This window comes from Nilaparvata lugens, chromosome 10 (assembly GCF_014356525.2).
Source record: "Nilaparvata lugens isolate BPH chromosome 10, ASM1435652v1, whole genome shotgun sequence".
NCBI lineage: Eukaryota > Metazoa > Arthropoda > Insecta > Hemiptera > Delphacidae > Nilaparvata > Nilaparvata lugens.
The window spans coordinates 42,066,296-42,090,904 of record NC_052513.1 but is presented as its reverse complement, the minus strand read 5'-3'; the positions used below and the strand labels follow the sequence as shown (position 1 = coordinate 42,090,904).

Sequence of the window (24,609 nt, the reverse complement as noted above, 5' to 3'; positions counted from 1 at the left end):
ATATGAGCGCCTAAATTTCAAATTTTTTGGACAGAACATTTCAAATTCGGTAAGAGATGAATCCATGAGATTCAGAGGATAATTTCTTCATAGTATTGTTGATTTAATAGAATGAAAATGTTTCGAAAATATTAATTTTTGAGAATGTTATTCAATTTACTAAAAATGACCAAAAATAACTCAAAAGAAGTTATTTTTGGTAAATTGAAAAACTTTATCAAATATTGATATTTTCAGGAAATTTTTGTTTCATTCAATCATTAATACCATGGAAAATTTATCCACTAAATCTCATGGATTTATTACTTACTGAATTTGAAATGTTCTGTCCCAAAGATTTGAAATTTAGGCGCTCATATCTCAAAAAGTAATGATCGAAAAAATTATGTTTTCCTGAGAAAACTTTTTCATTTTGATAGCTTGATGATATAGAAATCGAAAAACGTTGAAAAATATCACCAGTAGAAAGTTTATTTTTAGCGTTTGCCCAGCCTTGAAGAGTACTATATCATAGAGAAAAGATAGCATAAGAAGATATCCCGTATTTTGTAGAATTCATTCAAAGTTTGGAAGTTTTGTATCAAATTATGGTGTTGTGTATCAAGTTGAGATGATACTGCCATTACAACATGGACCCACCATTAGAAAAAAATGACAGTCTAGTTAATAAATAGAAAAAGACATGTAGGAATTTCAAAAGCTGAAAAAATACTGAAAAATACCTTTGCTGAATCGAAGTTCTTGACAGGCGTATATTCGGGACACTTTCCAAATCCAGGTCTTTGACATTGTGTGTTGGACACAAAAAATATGCACAATAGAATTAGAACGCTCAGTAACCTCGTAGCACTGCTGGATATTGAATACATTTTTGGTGACAATCTATTAGAATACAAGCCACTGTCTACACGTCACAATCTATAAGAATAATAAACACTGTTCACTCGGTTGAAATCTATCAGAATACTATACACTCCCTACCTGGTCACTATCTATCAAAATACCACACTGTTTTTACACTAAAATACCTTCCGTTTCATTACACTGAATTGGTCTATAGTGAGGAACACGTTATAATGGCAGTGGAGAAAGATAGAGGAACATTTAACCCTAAGTATAATGGAAGTGGAAAAGATAGGAGAACATTCAACTCATTACTACAGTGGAGTGTTTGAATTGGTTTCCATTCTAAATTCAAAACTTTTTATAATTATTTTAGAACCAAAAGAATATTGTGATTGAAGTGCTGACGAAACAAAACCTAATTTTCAATCTGGAAATGGGATAGTAATATAAGAGCTATATAAGCCTGTTTTTCAATTTCCAACCAGGTTATGATTAAGATGTGTTTTTGTATTTGTTGAAATTAATAAATAAAGAGCGTCACTGATTCTCTCTACCTTGCCTCTGTCTTCTATGGAGGAAAGCTGATACCAGTATATCTGATGTGATACTAACTGTTCATTCTTGTTTAAAATAATCAATTATAATTTATTTGCCAGGAAAAAATATTTTTCAATGATCGAATTATGGATTTTCATAATTGAGATTGAATATTCTGTTAATCAATTTATCTTCTACATTGTTGAAAAGCATCACGTCAAGAAAATATATTTTTCAATGATTAAATAATGAATTTCTATGATTGATATTGAATATTTTATTAAGGAATTATGATTCTACATTGTTAAAAAACGATCTGGCAAGTTGCGGAACTAGAGAAGAATAACGCTATCTGCTTTGTCGAATGATAGACAGGGATAGCAACACCAATGTTAATCAAATACTGTCATTATAACGTGAACTTCACTATAGAGACTAAACCGGTACCTTTAACAAACAATTATCTTCTACTAATAAAATTATCTTCTACATTGTTGAAAAACATCTCGTCAATATTTTTCAATGATTGGATAATGAATTTCTATGATTGATTTTATTGAGGAATGAATTATGATTCTACATTAGTAAAAAACGATCTGGCAACATAGTAGAGCTAGAAAAGGATAACCCTATCTGTTTTGTCGAATGATAGACAAGAATATCAACACCAATATTAATAAAAAAAACTGTCTTTATAACGTGGACTTCACTATAGAGACTAGACCGGTACCTTAAACATACAATTCACCACTAGAATTCCGTCTACACACTTCACTCATGAAGATTCAATGATCACTGAACGGAAGAATGCTAGATGTCCGCGCCACTTCAAATGAAATGATTAAAGGAGACAGTGTTACCAACAGTTCTGGAAGAAATTTACCTTTCTAACTGGATGGGGAAATTTGTGGGGAATGTTGGTAGTTGGACGGTGACTGGTTTCCCACCAGTGATAACTGATAAGGACCGTCTTCAGACGTCGCCTCTGTAGTGTGTAGTCCTTGTGAAATTTGAGAAATAATAAAAAATTATAAATGTTTCAGGGAAATTATTCAACAAAAATTGAATACCTTGACCTTCTGAACCGTCCAGACTCCAAGAGTCCCTCAAAACGTTGAAATTTCGGTCCCTCATTCAGTTTTTTTGCAATTTTCGATGAATCTAACAGAAGGCCAGGAAAATAATCCAACTAATCTCAGTTAATTGAAATCAAGGTCCATAGAAAGAGGTCTCGACACGCCGTCATTTTGCTGCTTTTTGGAAAGTTTGTTTACTTGCTATTTACCTAAGTTGATGATGAACAGCTACCGTAACGTTTTATTGACCGAGCGAAGTGAGGTCTAAGATTCAAGTCGACGGTTTGGCATTTCTCTTGATGTTTAAATGTTTGAATGTTTATATGTTGCGCATTTGCGGCGAAACGCGGTAATAGATTTTCATGAAATTCGACAGGTATGTTCCTTTCTTAATTGCGCGTCGACGTATATACAAGGTTTTTGGAAATTTGGCATTTCAAGGATAATATAAAAGGAAAAAGGAGCCTCCTTCATACGCCAATATTAGAGTGAAAAACAGACTCTAGAATTATTCATCATAAATCAGCTGACAAGTGATTACACAGATGTGTGAAGAAGCCAGTCTATAGCTGTATTTCCTCAAGGTCTATAGTTTCTATCTGGTACTTGTGGATGAGAATACTGCGTGAGGTCTACTGTTCACAGAACTACTAGTTAGTAATGATATAGTTCAGTAGAATACTATTGTATTTATTGTGTAATATATTGTGTTATAATGATATATATGGAATAGATATTATTTTGTGTCTCACTCCAGAATCAACATTGGTGTCATCCTCTATCTATAGACCTTGACTGAAATAATTTTCAACATATTACATGATTATACAGGCTACCGTAGTTTGAACCAGATCAAGAAGTTATCATATTTATTCAATTCGTAATGATTGAGTGAGTAAATATATTGTAACAGGGCCCACATACTCGTTCATAATCTATTATGGTAGGAACATTATTGAAGGGGTAGAAATCAATACTGAAAGCATGCTTTCTAGTTTGTAGATTCATACAAGGCTTGTCACTTATTAAAATCTACTGGAACAAACTTCCAATTGAATGAATTAGATACATCTCAAACTGTAATTCTTTATTCCTCTTAGAAATGTTATTACTTTGAAAGTTACAGAGAGCAGTGAGCTGCTACAAAAAAGCGAAGGATGAGTTCATGAATGTTCTAAAAAAACTTTAAAATGAGTATCCAGTATTATAGTAGTTCATAGTTGATATTATTGATAGAAAAATAAACGACCTAATTCACAGCATGTGAATTTGTTTGTCGTTGCTCATGATATTAACTGTTTCCTGAGTAGAAAATTTTTTATACTCAATCAACTTATTATGAATTCTCTAATGTATTACAATTATTATTAATTACCAATTTTACATACTTGGAATTGAATGTTACTTTATTGAAAGCACTTGAAATAACAATTACTTCAATTTTTCAATTCAATAAAGTAATCAAATATGAATCAATAAAATGTTAATGATCTTTCTTTCCACCCATACACATTTCATTTCTCATAGATTCAGCCTTTAGCTAATGAATGAAGCTGGATTCCTACATAAAAAAAGAATCAAAAACCTACTTTTCACCTGCATATCAGTATCACTCTAGGTGTATGGTACGATAAAAATATATAATATTACAATGTAAATAGAAATACAAATCTCACTATCTCATTATTATTGTGATAAAATAATTCAAAGAGGGTACTGGGATCTGTATTTCTATTTATAGTAGCCCTAAACAGAAAAGATACAATATACCATGAGTTATAAATGAACTAACCTATTCCAATTTAGCCCGACCGAGCGAGTATGGATATATTCATTTTAGTTCATTCTTTCCAATTCCATTCATTTTTCAAATTTATTTTAATAGAATAGTTCATTTTACAGTATGGGTAATTCTATTAATAGTCTTATTAGATTTCATTACAATAATATTCTCACTGTACTGCATACTTCACTGATACACTGATAATGATGTGAGAATCAAGCTTAACGCTAGTGTGATATGGAGAGTGTATTACATCACTAATGCAGTAGGCTACAATGCTGCTCTACATATGTACATAGTATGTAATTCTTCAATGGCTATTGAGCCATTACTATTACTATTTTACTGAGATGTTCTATGAAATAGTGTACTGTGTGGCGCACATTTTCTGAAATATCTCGATAAACATAAAAGTAATGATATTGAAATCGGTTGCATTCGACTCCAAAACAAGTTTTACATAAGATTTGACTGTCAAATAATAATTTTGACCGTTTTAGAACATAATGGTGCAAACACAATATCATTCAGTCGATGTTTATTGCCATATTATAGTAATAAATTGGGATATTCCATAAAATCTACTGAATTATTGTACACATATATATTACCGTACCGTACCTACATTATTGGACAATATTATTTTCTCACAAAGAAAGACAGTTTACATCTGAAGAGATTTTATTATGCAGGTTGTAGGCTAATCTTTTTTTCTAGCTTTTTTCATCTTTATAAATTACATTAATTGATTTCAAATTATCTAATTTAACCAATGTGTTTAGAAAATACAAGAGATAGAACTCTGAAGCGTGAAAATTCATTTCAATTATCCCTCCTTGAATACTGCCTCACTATTTCTCTTTTCTAATTGGTCGAGATCTCAGTTTAGCATTACGTCATACAAAATCAACCAATCGTAATCATCTATTTCATCTCAACTGTTTTGCATCACACCTTACACACAGATCACAGATGTTCATGTTCAATATAACCTCAAATATTTTTTTATCGTTCTAGATGTGTTGCGCTTGAAAATATCTCCTTTCTTTTTATCTTCTCATTCAGCTATCCATTTATTTTGAGCGAAACTTTGCACTTTTTGACTAAATATATCCGTAAATGAAGATAAACGAGAAAAATTTGGCAGCATACGCAGTTTCTGCGACTCCAGTGGATCGAGAAGGATGGCTTGTCAAACGGGGAGATGTCAATAAAACGTTTCAAAAAAGATGGTTTATCCTAAAAGGAAATTTGTTATTCTATTTCGAAAAACGGTATGATAAAGAACCTGTTGGTGTTGTCATATTGGAAGGCTGTACTATAGGTAAGTTGTACATTTGATGATTTAGTTTTCAAGTTGTAGTGTAAGGTAGCTGTAATGTTCTTTGTTTGTAAAGTAATTGACTGAATCAATGAAATAAACTTATTACAGCCCAATATATAAGTCAGAGTGATATTCAGTTTAATTTTTCTTTATAGAAGTGGTCACTCAATTCAAACAAAATCAACTTCCTTGAAGTGCACGGTTTGTTTGTATTTTTAGGTTATGATATTAAGTTTAGCTACAGTCCTCAATCATTATCTTTTCAAGTATTTTGTGAATATACAACAAAATATTTATGGTTCAAAATTTGTAAATTCATTAACTTACTTGAAAACCCTTGCTCAGTTATTACAATACACCTTTGGAACAAGGAAAGGCTAAAGTCGAGACTGAGAGCCCCCATACCTGTGATCAAATTCTTGTTGCAATAGATTCAGTATGTTATTTTGGTCACAAAAATTATCACCAATATTGCAGTTTTATTCATTAAAACAATTAGGGGAGTCCGATCTCACTATTCATCAAACCTGCAATCAATGTAGAAGTCAATCTGAAACAATTCAATAAAGTTAGGCCTATGCAGTATTTATAGTGAGGTCCACGTTATAATGACAGTATTTGATCAACTTTGGTTTTGCTATCGATGTCTATCATTCGACAAAGCCGGTGGTACTATCCTTTTCTAGGTCCACAACGATACCAATTATGTTTATGACAGTAAAGGAATATAATTAGTTAATGCAGAGAATCGGAATCGCTATTCTCCTATCTTTATCCACTGCCATTATAACGTGGACCTCACTAGAGGTACATGTTGTTCCTAGTCCACATATTGGCCCAGCCTGGTAAGCTTAGCCGAATTGATCTTGCCATTCAAACTGCGTGCTCAATCAAGGCCAGCTGTACCCAACGTTGGCATGTGCTTGCTACATAGAGCGCCGCATTCAAAATGGTAGTTGAAAATGTTGACTAGAAGGAACACAATAAGAATCATAAATACAATAACAAAGTAACGCAATTACAATTGTAAAAATGCACAGAAAATCAACTCAATTACACAGAGTACGAGAGCAGACCACTGAACAGCACGCATTGGTTGACTAGTGTGGAAGGGTGGTTTGCCAGCGCTGGCCTCCATTGGTCAACGCTAGGCTGGCCTAAGCTCGGAAATAATCGGGGCGATGGCCAACACAGGCCAGCGTTGGCAAACCACCCATCCACACATTGGCGCTGGCCGACATTGGGCCAATATGTAGATGCTGCATTGGCCCAATGTCGGCCAATGTGTGTATGCGAGGTTTGCTGACCTTCATTCAGCACTGGTCACTTTGCAGTCTGGGCTATCAATTAATCAACAAAATATATCATTTCAATCAGGTAAATCTATGATTAAATTACTGAAAAATATATTTTCTTCATGAATAAAAATATAATTGAATATCTTGAACAAGAATGAACAGTTGATATTACATCACATATACCTGTATCAGCTATCCTCTATAGAGGGTATAGTGAGGTCCACGTTATAACGGCAGTGTTTGATAAACAATGATATTGCTATTCGTGTCTATCATTCAACAAAGCGGATAACGCTATCTCTTTCTCGATTTGCTCTGTTGCCAGATCGTCTTTCAACAATGTACTAGAATTAATAATTAAGTAACAAAATAGTTCTTCTTAATTATGTAAATATATTGTTCAAAAATATAATTTTTCGCTTATATTTGATTATTTTAAACGAGAATGAACAGTTAATATTACATCAATAAACCTGTATCAGCTACCGTCTATAGAAGGCATTGATTGACTAGACCGAGGATCGACATCGTTATTCTCCTATCTTTCTCCACTGCAACTATAACGTGACCCTCACTATAATAAAAAAAAAACAAGATTCAAGTATAAAAACGTTTTTCTCATAGTATTATAAATTGATTTCTTCTTCAGAATTGGCGGAAGATGAAGAACAGTTCTGTTTCAAGATTGTATTCCATGGGCCTGGAAACAGGAGTTACGTTTTGGGAGCGGACTCCCAGGAGTCTATGGAACAGTGGATGAAAGCCCTAGCTTGTGCAAGCTATGATTATATGAAGTTGATAGTCGCTGAGCTTCAGAGGCAGCTTGATGAGATGGAAGGTTAGTTTCTGTTGATTACCAAGAAATGCGATTAATTAATTACTACTTACGAGCTAAATCTTCAGGAGACTCAGCTATATCATGGAGAAAATGTATAATAAGAGGGGTATATTTTGGTAGAGAGTTACTGGGAATGATATTTTTAAAATTCTTTCCAAAGAATAGACATTGATATGTCCAAAGCTCCGCCAATTTATGTAGATGCATTACATATTATCTTGTATAATTATTCCAAATTTTTTCATATCATTGTACAGTTCAATAATTATTTTCTTAGTTTATGTTATGTAAATTCATCTAAAACTTTGCTGTATTGTAAGCTATTGTATAAGTGTATAAGCCAGTATTATTGTAACCCACTTAAATAAAGTACTCAATCAATCAATCTCTAAGGGTTAAGTGTAAGAGAGGGCCGGCTGCGCCCTAAATTCGCCCTTCTAGGTTTTTAATGAAAGCAGCCAATCAATAAATCAATCAATCTCTAGGGATTCAGGGTTGTGTGGCAGAGAGAACCTGGAGTCCTAACTCCGCCCCAATAAAGGCAAATAATCAATCAATCTCTTTTATATTTCTCTTATATCATAGGATATATCTGATATATCCTTTGGTATAGGTCGTTTATGTTTCAAATTTCAAGTTGATTTTCGTTAACTCAAGTCGATTACTGTCCACTACTGCCTATTATAACTGTTTTTGTCTGATGAGAGTCCAAGAGAGGCACAGTAAGAGACACTACCAGCATCACATGAAAATGTTTTCATTAAGAGCAACTTACTCCTAGGACCATCGGTTTGGGTTGACTGTGAAATTTAGAATAGTTTAGTGAAATTGAAGAATGTTAAGTGACACATAACCTAGCTAAATTTGGACTGTTGTATAAATTAGAATTGGAACCGTTTTGGGCTTATAAGCCTGTGGTACTTTTCTGTAAGTTGTGTAATTCTGAACTATCAAATAAGTAAATTTAGTACATGAACGCCCTATACCTTGTGATATCTTCTTATGTTGTCTCTTCCCTATGGTTATTAGGTACTGTCTCTTCAGATCTGATAGCGTGTGATTTCAAGTTTAGTTCACGTCAATTAAAAATGATTAGGTTGATCAAAATCATAGTTTCTTCAAAACCGTTTGAATGATGTGAGATAGGCCTACTCATTGTAAGAATAAATAAAAACACATTCTTCATAATGAATAAGAATTGTTTGTTGAGTATAAAACTGAAAATGGCCTTATTTATTCATGATCAGGATTCTATTGAGCAGATCGTGCTACTGAAAATAATTATATATCAATAAATTATGAAATTTCATGTAGGCAACATTTGTTACATTGTTGAACCATAGAGATTGTTAACCTTCCTGCAAAACATGGTAGGTACCTACTTGGGTAAATGGAGAAAACATACATGTTTATCTATTCTTACATGGGTACCTACCCTGCAAAACATGGGTAGGTACCTACTTGGGTAAATGGAGAAAACATACAGGATTATCTATTCTTATTTTATTGTTGTAAGCCTATGCTCTTTGCTGTAGTTTACATAGCCTACAATCGATTTGGCAATGGTGGCGAGGAAGAGAAAAGAATAGAGCTGTCTGCATTGTCCAATGACATATTAAGATAGCAAAACACGGTTATTCATTTATTCTTTATTGATTAATACAATGAGTACATCATCAAATTATTAGGGAGAGAAAAAATAAGGTAACCTTGTGTTATTCCTCTCCCAAATTTAAATAAGGAATAGGAATTTTACCACCATAGTCCAAAATAGGTTGTCTTGTTGTTCACTTCACAAAAGTTCACCTGCTAATTAAATAAAGCTCGAGCTTGCTCTTTTGGGGAAGTAGTTCCTTATGTTTATTTGTATTTCCTATTGATTCATTTTATTGTTATATTTCTAAATTGTGAATTATTGTAATGCTTTTTCAAGGAATAAAAAAATAAATAAATAAATAAATGCTGACTTGATAACATGAATCTCACTATATGATTCACTATAGAGACACTAAATTTTTTTAAACTGAAATTTTATTCACAACATGTTTTACAAATGTTTTTACAATGCAATTATTAGGGAAAACAGTATCATGATGGAAAAAAGAAAAAACTTCAATAGCTTAACAGCTGTGGTTGAAGTTCAACAATATATATTGTATATAATAATATGAACGAATAATAATACCGGGTGATTACAAATGAAATAGACAGTTTGAATAGCTTGTAGAGAATTTATTATTTAAAAGTTTAGATCATTACTTACATGATTACATAGAAGAATTCTTGAAGTTTTTATTGAAAATTTACAGTTGTTCAATGTGTGCACCATTTGCAACACGACAGATATCAACACGGTAGTCAAATTCTGACCACACACGACTAAGCATCTCAAGGTTAACTGTAGCAAGAGCATTTGTGATTCGTTGTTCAAGATCATCGATATCAACAGGAAGCGGTGGTACGAAAACTCTGTCTTTTACATATCCCCACAAGAAAAAGTCGCAGGGCGTTAGGTCCGGACTACGAGGTGGCCACGGCTGAAACACAACGTTTTCCTCACTTGCACGGCCGATCCATCGTCTAGGAAGATGTTCATCCAGATACCCTCTGACGTCTGAGTACCAGTGAGGCGGAGCTCCATCTTGTAAAAAAATGAAGTTACAACTATCTTCATGGAGTTGAGGCATTAACCATTCGGTTAAGATGTCCAGATAAATTCTTCCGGTTACTGATGGTTCTTGGAAGAAGACAGGCCCGTAAACCTTTTCACAAGATAAAGCGCAAAACACGTTCACTTTAGGAGAATCGCGTATATGCTGTACAGTCTCTCTTGGGTTTTCTGTTCCCCATACTCGTACATTATGTCTGTTAACCTTTCCACTAATGTGAAAAGTGCATTCATCACTGAAATTAGGCGATTAAACAATGTGTCGTCATTTTCAAGACAATGTTGCATCTCTTGACAAAAATTTTTACGTACAACTTTATCATTGTCATTTAAACTTTGTACTAACTGCAATTTATAAGGTGTCATTTTCAAACGTTTCCGCAGAATCTTCCACACAGTAGGTTGAGGAATTTGCAATTCTAAACTCGCTGATCCAGTCGATTTTCCTGGACTTCGTACAAAAACATCACGAACACTATCAATTTTTTCTTCTGTAACTGAAGGTCTTCCAGTACTCTTCTTCTTACACACACATCCACTGCTTTCAAAACGTTCATACCAGTCATAAATTGATTGCCTTGTTGGTGGTGGTTTACCGTATTTTGTTCTGAAATGACGCTGCACAACAGTAACAGAGTTTGTTTCAGCTAATTCAAGAACACAATAAGCTTTCTCCACTTGAGTAGCGGCCATATTGCTAAACTAAACTGGCTGTTGTAACACGGAGCAGCCAACAATAGCCAGCAACAGTTCTACCAACATAAACTTTAAGAAATTCCCTACAAACCTATATCACTTACTATGTTGAAATACACCAGTTTAATTTTGTACAGGCTATTGAAGTTGTCTATTTCATTTGTAATCACCCGGTATATTATAAACATATTTATAAACGTATTATAAACGTATTTGACCATCTTTGAAGGTACTGTATTAACCTTTGAAAGTATTGTATTAACCTTTGAAGGTACTGTATTGACCTTTGAAGGTACTGTATTGACCTTTCAAGGTAGTGTATTGACCAAGGTCTATAAATACAGGTCATGACACTCGTGTTCCTTATGGAGCAGCCATTATGTGGGGTCTTCATGGCGGTACATTTGAAATATTCCAATCTGCTCATAACAAAATCATGAATTATGCTTTTTAAAAACAATATTCTGGTTCAGATAATATGTAAATTCAGGTTTTTGATTATTTAATAATGAAATTTCAATAATTCATTTTTTTATTATTTAAAATTGTTCTTATTCTTGTAACTTGTTATGATTCATAAGGCATTGGAACAAAAGGCAAACCTCAAAAAGAGTTTGAAGTGCCCAATCTAAAAATCAACAATTCAGTTCCTAGTTGGAATCTAAATATTATTATTCTGTGGGAAGAATTTATTTTACAATTCAAAGCCAAGCAATATTCCTTGAACAATATAACAAAATAACTTATCATATTGTTCAATCTATAATGATAACAGCTGATAAATTTGAAAATTGGTGAACTACAACCCCATAAAATGGCGATTCTGCAATGCATCACGGGATTGTGTCATGTCCTGTATTTATAGACCTTGGTATTGACCACTGAAGGCACTGTATTAACTTTTTATAATTCATGAAAATCTCGTTTTTATAGAGAACGTTCCGGCACCAGCGCGCACCGGTGCTAGTGACCCGAAGATCGATGGCACCACCTCGCCTCAACCGCCTCCCAGAACGCGACACAACCCGTTCAACCGGCCGGCACATCCCAACTTGACACATTCCTCCAGTCACAACCCGTTCAACCGGCCGGCGCATCCCACCTTGACGCAGTCTTCCAACCATAATCGGTCACACAGTGTCAGGTCGGCCCCTCCCCGTCCTGATGTCGCATCTAGGGCTATTGAGAACTCGACGTCAAGACACAAGTGAGTATTCGTTGTATCTACAGTGAGGTCCACGTTATAACGGCAGTGTTTAATTAGCAGTTGTATTGCTATCCTTGTCTATCATTCAACAAAGCGGATAGCGCTATCTCTTTCTCGCTTTGCTCGGTTGCCAGATCGTTTTTAACGATGTTGAAATGTAATTTATTAACAAAATATTTAATCATTCATTATGAAATCATTGAAAAATATAATTTCTTGCTTAATAAAATAAATTTGATTATTTTAAACGAGATTGAACAGTTAATATTACATTAATAAACCTGTATGAACTACCGTCTATAGAACGCATTGACAAGACAGAGGATCGGCAACGTTGTTCTCGTATCTTTGTCCACTGCCATTATAACGTGGACCTCACGATACCAGCTTCTATCTAACTCCTATGTACAATCTTGTTCAGTATGCAACCACCAAACATGCAGAAGACACATTATAGGAAATTTCTGAAACCAATTAATGTATGTAATATTGTAAAATGTCTAATATTATCTGTGTTAACTGTAGTAGTTTTAGTTTTTTGGGGGAAATAAACATTTATTTATTTAGTATTGTATATTTGGGAGTAATGCCTTCTTCAGTACTATACTTGCCCTCCTATATTTTGTATATTTTCAATGAATAAACCATTTTCATATATTTGAATCAATGTCTACTACACAGAAAGTTTACATATTCTATTGTTTTTACAGAGTCACATTCAAAGAACTGCACACAGCTTACGGCCGACCCATACTGACTGACCGAAACGAATGGCGGCATAGAAACAAACTGGAACTGGAACGAAAACAACAGCCTCTCATTTCGCTGTGATTGCGACAAGCTGTCACCCCGACAACCTGTCATCTCTCAGTAATACATCAATCGCGACAAGGTGTCATCCCGACAACCTGTCACCTTGTAAAAATCCAACAAGATATCACTCTGATATCCATTCTCTTCTGTGTTTCAACCATTGGCGACAATTATTTGTCACCTCTTAAGGTGCCGCGAACATGAGCAATTCACTTTTAATCAGCTGATGCCAAGCTTTTTATATCTGTATCTTACCGTTTCTGTAAAAATACAGATATAGTCAGCTGATTAAAAGTGAATTGCTCATGTTCGCGGCGCGTATATCTGTACGCACCTTTAGAAATTTATCAATGCATTACACAAGATGTTGCTTCAGCAGCTTGACACCTCCTTAGCTACAGGTGATAGGTTGTCGTCATTCTTCGCGACAAAGTATCACCTTCATCTCTTGCGTCAAGACAAGTTTTCGATACCATCACGATAAAGTATCACCTCTTTTGTTCGCGGAAAGGTTTCACATCCTTATAACGGTGACAGGCTGTGGTTGTTTTTCTAACCCATTAACCTTGTAAATCAGTTTTAGAAGGTGATAGTTTGTTTGAGTGACAGGTTGTCGAGGTGACACCTGGACGGCGACCCATCTTCCTTCTGTGATTGGATACAGCAGCAAAGTCAACCGCAAGTACAACTTAATTCAAGTCGACTTACATCAAATAATTTCTGGACTTTTTCCTCTCTAAGGCAACTTTAGATTGAGATCCATCTTCTGTCTTATCTGTTGAGAATACTGTTTACAACTCTTGAAATCTAAACATGTGTTGTCGAGGTGACACCTGGACGGCGACCCATCTTCCTTCTGTGATTGGATACAGCAGCAAAGTCAACCGCAAGTACAACTTACAACAACTTTATTCAAGTTACATCAAATACTTTCTGGACTTTTTCCTCTCTCAGGCAACTTGAGATTGAGATCTATGTTCTGTCTTCACTGATGAGCCTTATCCGTTGAGAATACTGTGTACAACTTTTGAAATCTAATCATGTGTGGCCAAGTAATTGGAGAAATTATAGTAGCAATCATCAATACTGACAAATACTGTGTTTCAATCCTGAATAAGTAAACAATAATCAAGTTTGGGGTTGAGTAGAGAAGTAAGCCTATATTCATATATTCTCATATTCAATTTTTCTCATATTCAATTTTATTTATTTCAATTTATTAAAAACACACAAAACAAGACAAAACAAAATTACAAAGAAATAGTCTATAGTGAGATTCTATCTAAACTGTAAGTAGTAAACATTGTGTGAATGGGTCGTGTAATGCCAAGTAATTGAAGAAAATTATATAGTCAGTCCTCAATACAAATACTGCGTTTCAATCCTGAATAAGTAAACGGTAGTCAAATTTGGGGTTGAGTAGAGTCGTAAGGCTGTAGTGTGATTCTCTCTAAACTTTATGTATTGTTCGAATGGGAAGCCTTGATAATGTTTAACATAGGCTTTATGACGTATTCTCATGGCTTTTATTGGTAGAGAGATCCTTTCGGATGTTGTGCCGTAATACCATAGAGAAACAATAGCGTAAGTAGATATCCCATGGTATAGGGCGTTTATGTCGCAACTTTTACTGTTATCTCAAGCCGATAGTCCACGTAGTTCTTTCCCGTGAAGCTTTATGTTGCTGCTAGTCTCTTATAGTGTGCCTTTCATACACTCTTACCCGGTCAAAACAGTAAAAATCGACAACAGTCGACAGTAATCGGCTTGAGATAACAGTAAAAGTTGCGACATAAACGCCCTATACCATGGGATATCTACTTACGCTATTGTAATACCAAGCAAAGGCACTTCTTATAAATGAACAACTCAAAAGTTATATTTCAAATATTTCTTCTATGTTTGGTTTTAAAGCATATAAATTAAAAAATCTACTTTGTTAAAATACTTGAAGACTGAACATTTTGTGAAGTGAACAACTGCAAGACTTAACTTATTTTTCGCCACACTGCACAGAAAGCAGCTGTTTTCCAGTCCCTACATAGATCTGAAAGGCATTGTTTGCAGACGACTCTCGTCTGACGTCAGAACAGGTTTCTTTCCTGCCTTTCCGGCCGGAAAGAGTACCAGCCGCTAACATGGAACTAAGAAAGGTGATCAAAAAACTGCTGATCAAAAATAATTAAAACATTTATAATAATATCATCTTATTGTCATTTGAAAGAATAAACTCAACCTCCCACATAATTGAACATAATCTTTTAAGTTATTTAGACAAATCAGAATAAAAAATAAAAATACTTGGACAATTTCCTGATATTCAGATTAACTCAGATTTGCTAGAGCTATCACCTTCCACTTCTGCTTTCGGAAGTGCTTAGTAAACAACTATTCTCATATATATTGTTTATTTTTGTGTGTGGCGAAAAATAGCGTTCGCACCACGGGCAAAAATGTTTTTCCGGCTCTCAATCTATTATAGTCCTTGGCCTACGGCCTCGGACTTGAAAACCGATTTCGAGCCGGAAAAGTCTCATTTTCTGCTCTAGGTGCGAAATATACTACTGGACTATGTGTAACCTTATCTAAATTAGGGAGAGGAATAGCACGAGGTTACCTTATTTTTTCTCTCCCTATCATTTTAATGATGTAGGCCTACTTATTGTATGAATAAATGAAGAATAAAGAATATTGGTTTCAAGGTTAGTCACTAGAAATTTTACTCCCATCTCCTTATTAGGATTTTTCATTTTATTAAGTCCGGAATCAACGTTGATGATCATGATGATGATGATGATTATGATCATGATGATGATGATTATGATGATGAGGAATGCTGACAGTTTAAATGAAATCTCACTCTAATGTACTCTATTAAAGAATTGTATTCACTAAAGAATTCACTCATGAAATATACCAAAAATAATTCAATTCAAATTATACTTTTTTTCGTGATGCAATCCTCCCTCTACTCAACAATCCCACAGTATTATATGCAATTATTTACTCTGCTGCCTTGTCCAGTGATAGAACATTATTTTTATAGTAACTCCAGGCTGCTGTAAGGCAAAATATGTTTCTACCAGAAGATTCAGCTTTTAACGGTAATTTCTTTGTAAATAATGTTTGTGTGAAGTGATAATTATTTATTAATCATCTATGATATTCGATCATCATTCATAGTGTTGCCTTCTTTGTTTTCAAGTCTTAGGCCCGGTTGCACAAAACCGGTTAAATTTTAACAGTGATTAATTTAACGAGAACCAATCAGAGTAGGAGTTTTAGAAGAGCCGGTTTCCCTGTTTGGTTCTCGTGAAATTAATCATGGTTAAAATTTAATCGGCTTTTGTGCAACCGGGCCTTAGTTTTTCTATAAATTGTCTCTTTAGAGCTTAGTTGCACAAAAGCCTGTTGAATGTTAATCATGATTAAAATCCAGGAGAAACAATTGGAGAAGGCCTTTTAGAAGAGACGGCTTCCCTTATTGGTTCTCGTGAAATTAATCATGGTTAAAATTTAATCGGCTTTTTGTGTGACCGGGCCTTATTTTTTAGTAATTGTCTCTTTAGAGCCCAGTTGCACAAAATCCTATCAAATTTTAACGATGAATAAATTCCAGGAGAACCAATTAGAGAAGGTTTTATTGAAAATAAGGCTTCTCTGATTGGTTTTCGTGGCATTCAATCGGGGTTAGAAGTTAACAGACTTTTGTGCAACCGGGCCTTAGTTTTTCTATAAATTGTCTCTTCAGAGCCCAGTTGCACAAAATCCTGTCAAATTTTAACGATGAATAAATTCCAGGAGAACCAATTATAGAAAGTTTTATTGAAAATAGGGCTTCTCTGATTGGTTTTCGTGGCATTCAATCGGGGTTAGAAGTCAACAGACTTTTGTGCAACTGGGTGATAGTCACAGTATCGTTCATGAATATGGATTAGCGCCTTTATCAATAATTTTATATTGGTAAATAATTGTTTAATATAATCTGTGTGATAGATAAATGTATCATTCTATCAACAGTATTTGGATACTATTCTCTTCTGTGTATTCATCAGAAAAATCATTCATAGATTTGAGTAGGTCTAACATACTATTATTGATCCTTTCAGAACTGAGATGTATTAGCACAGTATTTTGTTGAAACTTGAAAATAGTTTGTTAATCATAACAGCTTAAAGCCGTGTTCACACTGAACAAATGTTCGACAAACATGTTTGTTGAAACAGTTTGGGCAAATTTTATTATGTTTGACAAACAATGTTTGCCCGTGGCCAGTGTGGACGCGTCACCAAACAAAATATTTACAGCAAACACTGAAAATGATTGGAAAAACAGTAATTTTCTGTTTGACAAACAATGATTGTCCAAACTTTTTAAAATGTTTGTCCCTGAGCCCCTCAACAAACAAGTTTGCCGAACATGTATGTCGAACACCTGTTGAGTGTGGACCCGGCTTAACTTTTGATGATACGGTCTTTCAATAGATGATTCAAGGACCATATAGTATACAGTTATTTGAAAAATAACAAAATAATCATCTTCCACAAGCTGAAACCCTTCATCACTAAGAAAAACTGCTTGAAATAGTGTATTCTTGATTATAAGGGAAGTGAAATTAATATTGACTGTAATTGAAATAAGTATTCATCAACCTTTGATTTGCAGCTAATAATAATATAATAACTCAATTTACTAGGAAGGCAAATATGTGACAGGTTAATTCTCAAGAGACAATAAATTTCAACTGTTTCAAATTACTTCTTATTAATTTTTTAATAATGGTCAACTTCCTCAAAGAAACAAATTCTATAAGAATCAGTAATATCTCTGAAAACTGGATTTTTCATATCAACTAGAAATGGGGCGTATAATTAAATCAACTAATTGCAGTAATTCGTTTTGAACTATTTTGTCGACACTATAGTCTGATTTTTGAATAATCGTTATCAAAAACTAGTACTCACAGTTCTAAACTAGTACTCACAGTTCTAAACTAGTACTCACAGTTCTAAACTAGTACTCACAGTTCTAAACTAGTACTCACAGTTCTAAACTAGTACTCACAGTTCTAAACTAGTACTCACAGTTCTAAACTAGTACTCACAGTTCTAAACTAGTACTCACAGTTCTAAACTAGTACTCGAGCGCTTTCGGATTTGTTAAAACCATTTTCAAGCGCTCCACATGTGAGTACTAGTTTTTAATAGCGATTATTCAAATATCAAACTTTACTGTCGACAAAATAGTTCAAAACGAATTATTAACTTGCAGTTCGTCATGTATAGTGAAATAGATGAATAATTGCAGTAAATTAAATTTTTAAATAAATTTTATCCTTGTGTCCATCAATTTCTATTGATACCAACTACCAAGTGTATTCGAGCTATTATTCATTATCATTATATCGTTATCATATTTATTATTCATTAGCTTCTATTATTTACTATCACTAATTAAACTATTGATTTTTGTAACTATTTTGTGTATTATTAAAATTTTGAATTCATTTATTGGCTTCCAAGATGAGTAGGCTATTATAAGAATTACAGTATATCTAAAATTTATTTTTCCATATTTATTACAGTTATTATATGACTTGACAGTAGGCCTACATAGAAGGATAAATAGAAAGTTTCTAAATGGAAATTCATGTATATGATTCAAATTGTTTTTTCATATGTATTCAATAATTGAAAAATAAATCTGAACTGGTCTAGGTCTGGGAACTTTGAAATGTATGCGAACTCATCCACAGCTTGAAATTTTCTTCGATTCTGTTGATCCAATTTTGCATTTATTCATTGAATTTCCCCCATTAAATTGGATATGAAATCCTGGCATTTTCACCATATTTATTATGAACTCTGCTAGTCAATCAATACCGTCATTATCTATGAATTATTGTTAACTTCTGTATTCGACAGAACCAAACATTGTTGAATATTTATTTAATCTTATCAATCCATTCAACAAGAATTGAAGCTGTTAAATTATTATTTATGTAAACAAAATATATCACTATGTAATCCAGTTTATATAGAATTCAGAATAGTGATACAGTAAAGTAGTTAGTTGAGAAAGCTATTTTTCTATAAATTAAATTCTAAGTAGCATAGACTAAATAGTATGTTAAGGTATTAGTTATTAAGAGTAGATCAATACTTGCGCCTTATCTTGTTTGAGATGTGTAGCTTTAGAGTTTTGCTCTTGTAGATTTACATTAATTATAACTGAGAAGCATAACGTTATTATGAAAAATTTGGAAATTGAAGTGTGTTTTGTTTTACTGAGACACTAACTTACTGTATTCTAAATTCTTTACTTATTATAAATTCATGGAGAATTTAATAAATTCATTTATAAAAACGACTTACCCAAAATATCAGATCTCCAGAATGAGTTATTGGAAGTAAAGCTTTCGAAGATTTTTTAACCTTCCGGTAGTCGCGTGTTGTATTCTGTACAACATCCAATTTTCCAAGTGTTATGTACTCTGTTCACTGTCAAAACATATTAATTAATTGTATAATTACTTTTTCGCCACACTGCACAGAAAGCAGCTGTTTTCCAGTCCCTACGTAGATCTGAAAGACCTTGTTTGCAGACGACGTCAGAAAGGGTTTCTTTTCCGGTCTAGGCCAGAAAGTTGTCTCTTTCCAGCCGCTCATGGAAGTAGTTAATAAGTCATCCTCTAGATCGGACGAGTGTCCACTTTCATCATCAGCTGAAGTCGCCATGATTTCAGTTCCAGTTTCGAATCAAACTAATTCGCTTCGCAACCAATTTTATTCAATTATTTATTGTTGATTAGTGCATTCCGAATTTTCAAAAATGCTTGAAGATGACTGTGGTATTCCAAGTGAAATTTTAAAAGAATCTGAAATCCTGACTGCAAATCTTCTACCACTAAAATCAAGAGATAGGTACGATAGTTTAACGAGTATTCTTTATTTTGTATTCGTTATTTATTTTGTCAGCAATACCTGTAGTGTGGCGAAAAATATCGTTCGCACCACGGGCAAAAATGTTTTTCCAGCTCTCAATCTTTTCTAGTCCTCGGCCTACGGCCTCGGACTTGAAAACCGATTTCGAGCTGGAAAAATCTCATTTTCTGCTCTAGGTGCGAAATATACTATTTCCATCTTCTTGGATTATTTTACGCCTATGAACATTTGGATGATTACCATTTCATAGACCAATAAGGTACATCAAGCAAAGCCATCAATTCTGTGTTATTGGTTCGTTTACAGTCCCCGTATACAGTCTTTTCCTATTTTATGCTCTGTCGCGACTAAATGGCACCTAAAGACTGAAACATTGCTCGGTTGATACTGCAACTCAGTGGAGTGATGGGGGAAAGTTTTGGAATGCATGGGTGACTCATTCACTGACACCGCCTCATTCAATAGTTTTGTGCAGAAAAAAACTGACACTGTTGTACTTTTTACAACAGCGCGACTGCCGGAAGGTTAATTATTTGTATACTTTATTTTGAGCTTGGATTTATCGTCCGAATCTCAGATACTACAAACTTTTTTATTCAAATTTACATTGGAATTTATATAATAATGTAACATTTACATTCAATATTTTCAAATGAAAATTGAACTATTTTAGCTAACGTATCTAATCATTAGATTTTGTGTTACATAGATGCCGGGTTTTTTCTTATAAGAATCGGCCTGAGGAGAAAGAGAACATGTCAAAATTTTTCATTTTTTATGGTTGAAATGAGTTGTTTACTGTGGGATACATCGATTGGAGTTGAAACAGATATCGATTGGAGTTGGACAGAGAAACAGATATCGTATTTTTGCTGTACTGGAGTGAAAGGGAACTAGTCATTACACACATGTTCCCTTTCAACGCCGAACATTCGAAAATTAGCTGTTTGTCAGTTGTGATTTTTATGCTATTGTTAGGTTACCTTTGATTCAAGCTTTGCTTTGATGTTAGATTGCTTTCGGTTAATGTTTTTATTGTAAAAGTTGAAGAGTGATAATTTATAATATCATAATGAGTAATAGGAAGTTAACAAAAAACTCAATTTTAAGGGGTGAATCTTATATAAGTGCTTATACTGGATTAAAATTGTTGTCTTAAAAGAGTTTGCACCCTAATGACAAAAACAATCTTGAAATTATCAATACTTTTATCTGTATTCAGTTTTTTCTCTCCCCTGAAAAATTCTGATTTTTGACATGGTCCCTTTCTCTTCAGACCGAATTAAGCTGTTGTTGATTTACAGTAACACTGTTACTATTGTTGATTTACAATTTGTTGAGTTACAACATACTGTTGATTTACAGTAACACAGTAAATTATTGACGGTATTGTAATGTTGTTAATATTTAAGTTACAATCCCCCTTTTCTGTGGTGAAAAATGTCTGATAAACATGTTATCAAGTGAATGTAAATGAATAAATAAGTACAATTAGTTTTGCTTCCATCATTTCCAATCCTCTGTAATTTCCAATCCACTGTTACAGAAAATTCGAGTAACTTTCCACAGTCTGATGATGACCCACACCAGGTTGAAACGATCGTCAATACCAATAGTAAGTGTATTTTCACTTTATAAGTGTTTTTAAAAATTAAAATGAACAGTTGGTAATTTTTCCTATTAAGATACTCCAAAACTTCGATATTTTATCTACATAATAACACTACCTACTTTACTCCATGGCGGTACAGCCCATCCAGGGCCTTGGCCTCCTCTAGAATGCCTCTCCACTCCTCTCTGTCGGCAGCCTTGCGTCTCCATCCCCTAACGCCTATTTTCCGAAGATCATCTTCTACATCCTCCAGTCAGCGCTTGTGTGGACCTTCTTTCAGCCTTATATTATAAAAGATACCCAACTAAATACGGTACTAGACTTGAGTCAAGTATGGGAGAGTTATTAGAAACTGCAGTTGAGCAACACTAATAATAATAATGAGCAACACTGCTGAGGTATTATAAAAATGATAATTAATTTGAATATCTTATGAAAGCTATATAAATACAAATGACTCCTTAATTCTGAAGGACTCTTTAAATTCTAAGGACTTCTAAGATTGTAGAACTAAGGACCTCTGTTTCTATCTGGGCACAGTTGTTTTTGAGGAGTCTTATTCAATGAATTTCCTCCTAATTTTTCGTTATTTGGTCAATATTCGCAGTGGCAGAAGTCCTTAGTTCTATTTATGTAGCTTTCATTAGATATTCGATTTATTCATTATTATGAGTCAAGTATTTCAGATACTTTATCTACATAGATAAGGTTGCATTAAGTGCCGGTTGCACAACAGCTGGTTAAATTTTAACCGTGATTAATTCCATGAGAACCAATCAGAGAAAGCCTGAGTAAGCCTTCTCTGATTGGTTCTCGTGAAATTAATCACGGTTAAAATTTAACCGGCTGTTGTGCAACCGGGTCTAAAATTTAGTAGAGTATCAGTAGGGTAGTGTAGGTTTAAACATGAGTTTTTGATATACTTAGGTCCAGTTGCACAGAAGCCGGTTGAGTTTTAATCATGATTGATTTCACGACAACCAATCAGTGAAATTAATTACTGTTAATTGAACACTTAATTTCAGTTCTCGTGGAATTAATCACGATTAAAATTTAACCGTCTTTTGTGCAACCGACAGTCAGTAAATTAATAATACACTCCAGAAATCAGCTTGAACTCGATTCAAATTATATTTTATCGGGTATTAACGCTCCATTGAAGATAAATAAGCCGAGCTAATTAGAATAGACTACGTGTTTCCAAATCCATTCTATTAATTTGATAATAAGCACATTGATATTTTGATGTGCTACTTTCCTAGACAAGTGAACCTTATTGTTTCAGTGTCATTGACAATAAATTTATCTATGAGGAATAATTTTGTCTCAATATTATCAGGCGGAAGTTAATTTAGGTTGAGATGAACCTGGCAATCAATCTAATTTACGAAATTCATGATTTTATGACCTGAACCGATGGCGGGAAGGTCGGGTAATCTCAAAGAACATCCAGAATAATAAGAACAACGTTGAAAATTTCAAAATTTGCACATTGAAACCTCGAAATGCATAGGTATATAATAACTGAATAGATTGTAGTTAACTATTAAGCTTCATATTGTTATCACTCACGGCAGAGTGATGAAATACACATTGTATATGAGCTGGAGTCTGGAGATATATTTGACGTAGGCTTTTAAGAAATAAAAATATAGAGCTATAGCAAGCTGTAGAAAATATAAAAATAGAAAGCTACCGTGTAAATGAATTTAATATAGAAGATCTTCAATGTATTCTACTGAACGATTGAACAGAATAGTCAATTTGCATTCAGCTATATTGGAGTTGTGTGAAAAACCGAGAGTTATTAATAACAAAATGATATATTATCCAGAGACGGCTTGATTATTGTTCTGAAGATTATCACTAATTGGATGGTGAAAAAAATTATAATCAATTATAATAAAAGTAACAGGAAAGCTTAGGCCTGTTATTTTGAAGGTGAGTGGGTTTTTAAATATAGACAAATAGATTATTATTATTATACGGTGAGCAGAAGAGGAAAATTACGTTTTTTCTCCTAGATTATTTATCTCCAGCTAAAAAACTTCTTGTATATTGACAATAGGGGCTTTCCTCAAGATAATTGATGATAATCAACAAATGTCTACGAGAAATGGATTTGTAACGACTTACCTTAGATGAATAAAATTGATTTAAAAAATACATCAGTGAAAAACTATATTATTTGGTAAAACTGCTGAAAATTTATTTGCTGAAATAAGTCGATTAATTTGGATCTTCTCCACGGAAAGTACGTACCTAAAACTCAGAAAACGATGAAGTCAAATTGAACTTTATTCCTTCATAAATACAAATTCATCAACACGACGATATATTATAAAATCAGAACAAATTTCGAGTTCCATATATGGTGTTAATCTTGATTTTCTATTCCATTCAAGTTTTACATAAACTTTTCTTATATATAGCCTTTGAAATACGAGTTCATTATTTAGTGGGCTACTGTGAGAAAAATTATCACGGTACCGTTTATTTATAGTGAGACTATAATTAAATACTAAATTATATATTTCTTCTAGAATGTACTGGTAATTTACTGGAATATTGAACAGAAATTTTTGTTTCCCAGAATAAAAAAACTTCAACTTTCTTAACTTCTTCCAACAAGGAAGATTTTTTATTTTCGTTTTCAGAGCTCCTACTAATGTACGATTCCTTTCCTTCTACTATAGATAGTAGGTAGGTTCTTTTGAGTTGAACAAGAAAACAAAGTATTACAAAGTCTTTGTACAAGATTTATCTTCAAACAAGATAAAAAATAGCACACATCGAGTCTAAGTTTAAAACTTATTCTGCTATCACTGAACAGTGCCTCTAATTTGTAAACTCGTTTCAAGGCCAGTAGTATCATTTCTTTCGCTCTAACATTTTCCTGTAGCCTCCACCACCTCAACTACTTTGTTGAAACGATTTTGTCATTTTTCAAACCGTACATGTAGTCTA

The 24,609-nt window shown here is 33.6% G+C and overlaps 2 protein-coding genes across 7 annotated transcripts in view; one reads left to right on the top strand and one right to left on the bottom strand.

The window, feature by feature from the left end:
- The window catches only part of LOC111057050 (apolipoprotein D), a 64,274-nt gene extending 62,070 nt beyond the window's left edge, over positions 1-2,204 (bottom strand). Inside the window, exons 1-2 of one of the 5 annotated variants that reach the window (XM_039436895.1) lie at positions 2,114-2,204; positions 723-992 (exon numbers count right to left, since the gene is read on the bottom strand). In XM_039436895.1, coding sequence (XP_039292829.1) covers positions 723-869 — 147 coding nt within the window. In that variant the 5' untranslated portion in view covers positions 870-992; positions 2,114-2,204. Of the gene's footprint in view, positions 1-722; positions 1,020-2,113 lie in introns of all 5 variants that reach the window. The other 4 variants (XM_039436896.1, XM_039436898.1, XM_039436897.1 and 1 more) reach the window with 4 other exon arrangements.
- A 2,870-nt stretch (positions 2,205-5,074) lies between these two features.
- On the top strand, positions 5,075-14,891 carry LOC111057052 (sesquipedalian-1). 2 transcript variants are annotated; one of them, XR_005572326.1, is made up of 5 exons: positions 5,197-5,566; positions 7,514-7,702; positions 12,000-12,273; positions 12,984-13,704; positions 13,913-14,891. XR_005572326.1 is itself a non-coding variant. In XM_022344479.2 (4 exons), the coding sequence occupies exons 1-4, from the start codon at positions 5,362-5,364 to the stop codon at positions 13,102-13,104; spliced, it is 789 nt and encodes a 262-aa protein (XP_022200171.2). In that variant the 5' UTR covers positions 5,075-5,361; the 3' UTR covers positions 13,105-14,889. The 2 variants fall into 2 exon arrangements, 1 of the variants encoding a protein (XP_022200171.2); XM_022344479.2 differs by having other exon boundaries at positions 5,075-5,566; positions 12,984-14,889.
- The last annotated feature ends 9,718 nt before the right edge of the window (positions 14,892-24,609 follow it).

Bases quoted from the DNA above. Each gene is read 5' to 3' on its own strand.
- LOC111057052 (XM_022344479.2), top strand. From the start codon at position 5,362: ATGAAGATAAACGAGAAAAATTTGGCAGCATACGCAGTTTCTGCGACT. The intron at 7,703-11,999 runs GTTAGTTTCTGT...TCGTTTTTATAG, and splicing joins GCAGCTTGATGAGATGGAAG to AGAACGTTCCGGCACCAGCG. The intron at 12,274-12,983 runs GTGAGTATTCGT...TTGTTTTTACAG, and splicing joins AACTCGACGTCAAGACACAA to AGTCACATTCAAAGAACTGC.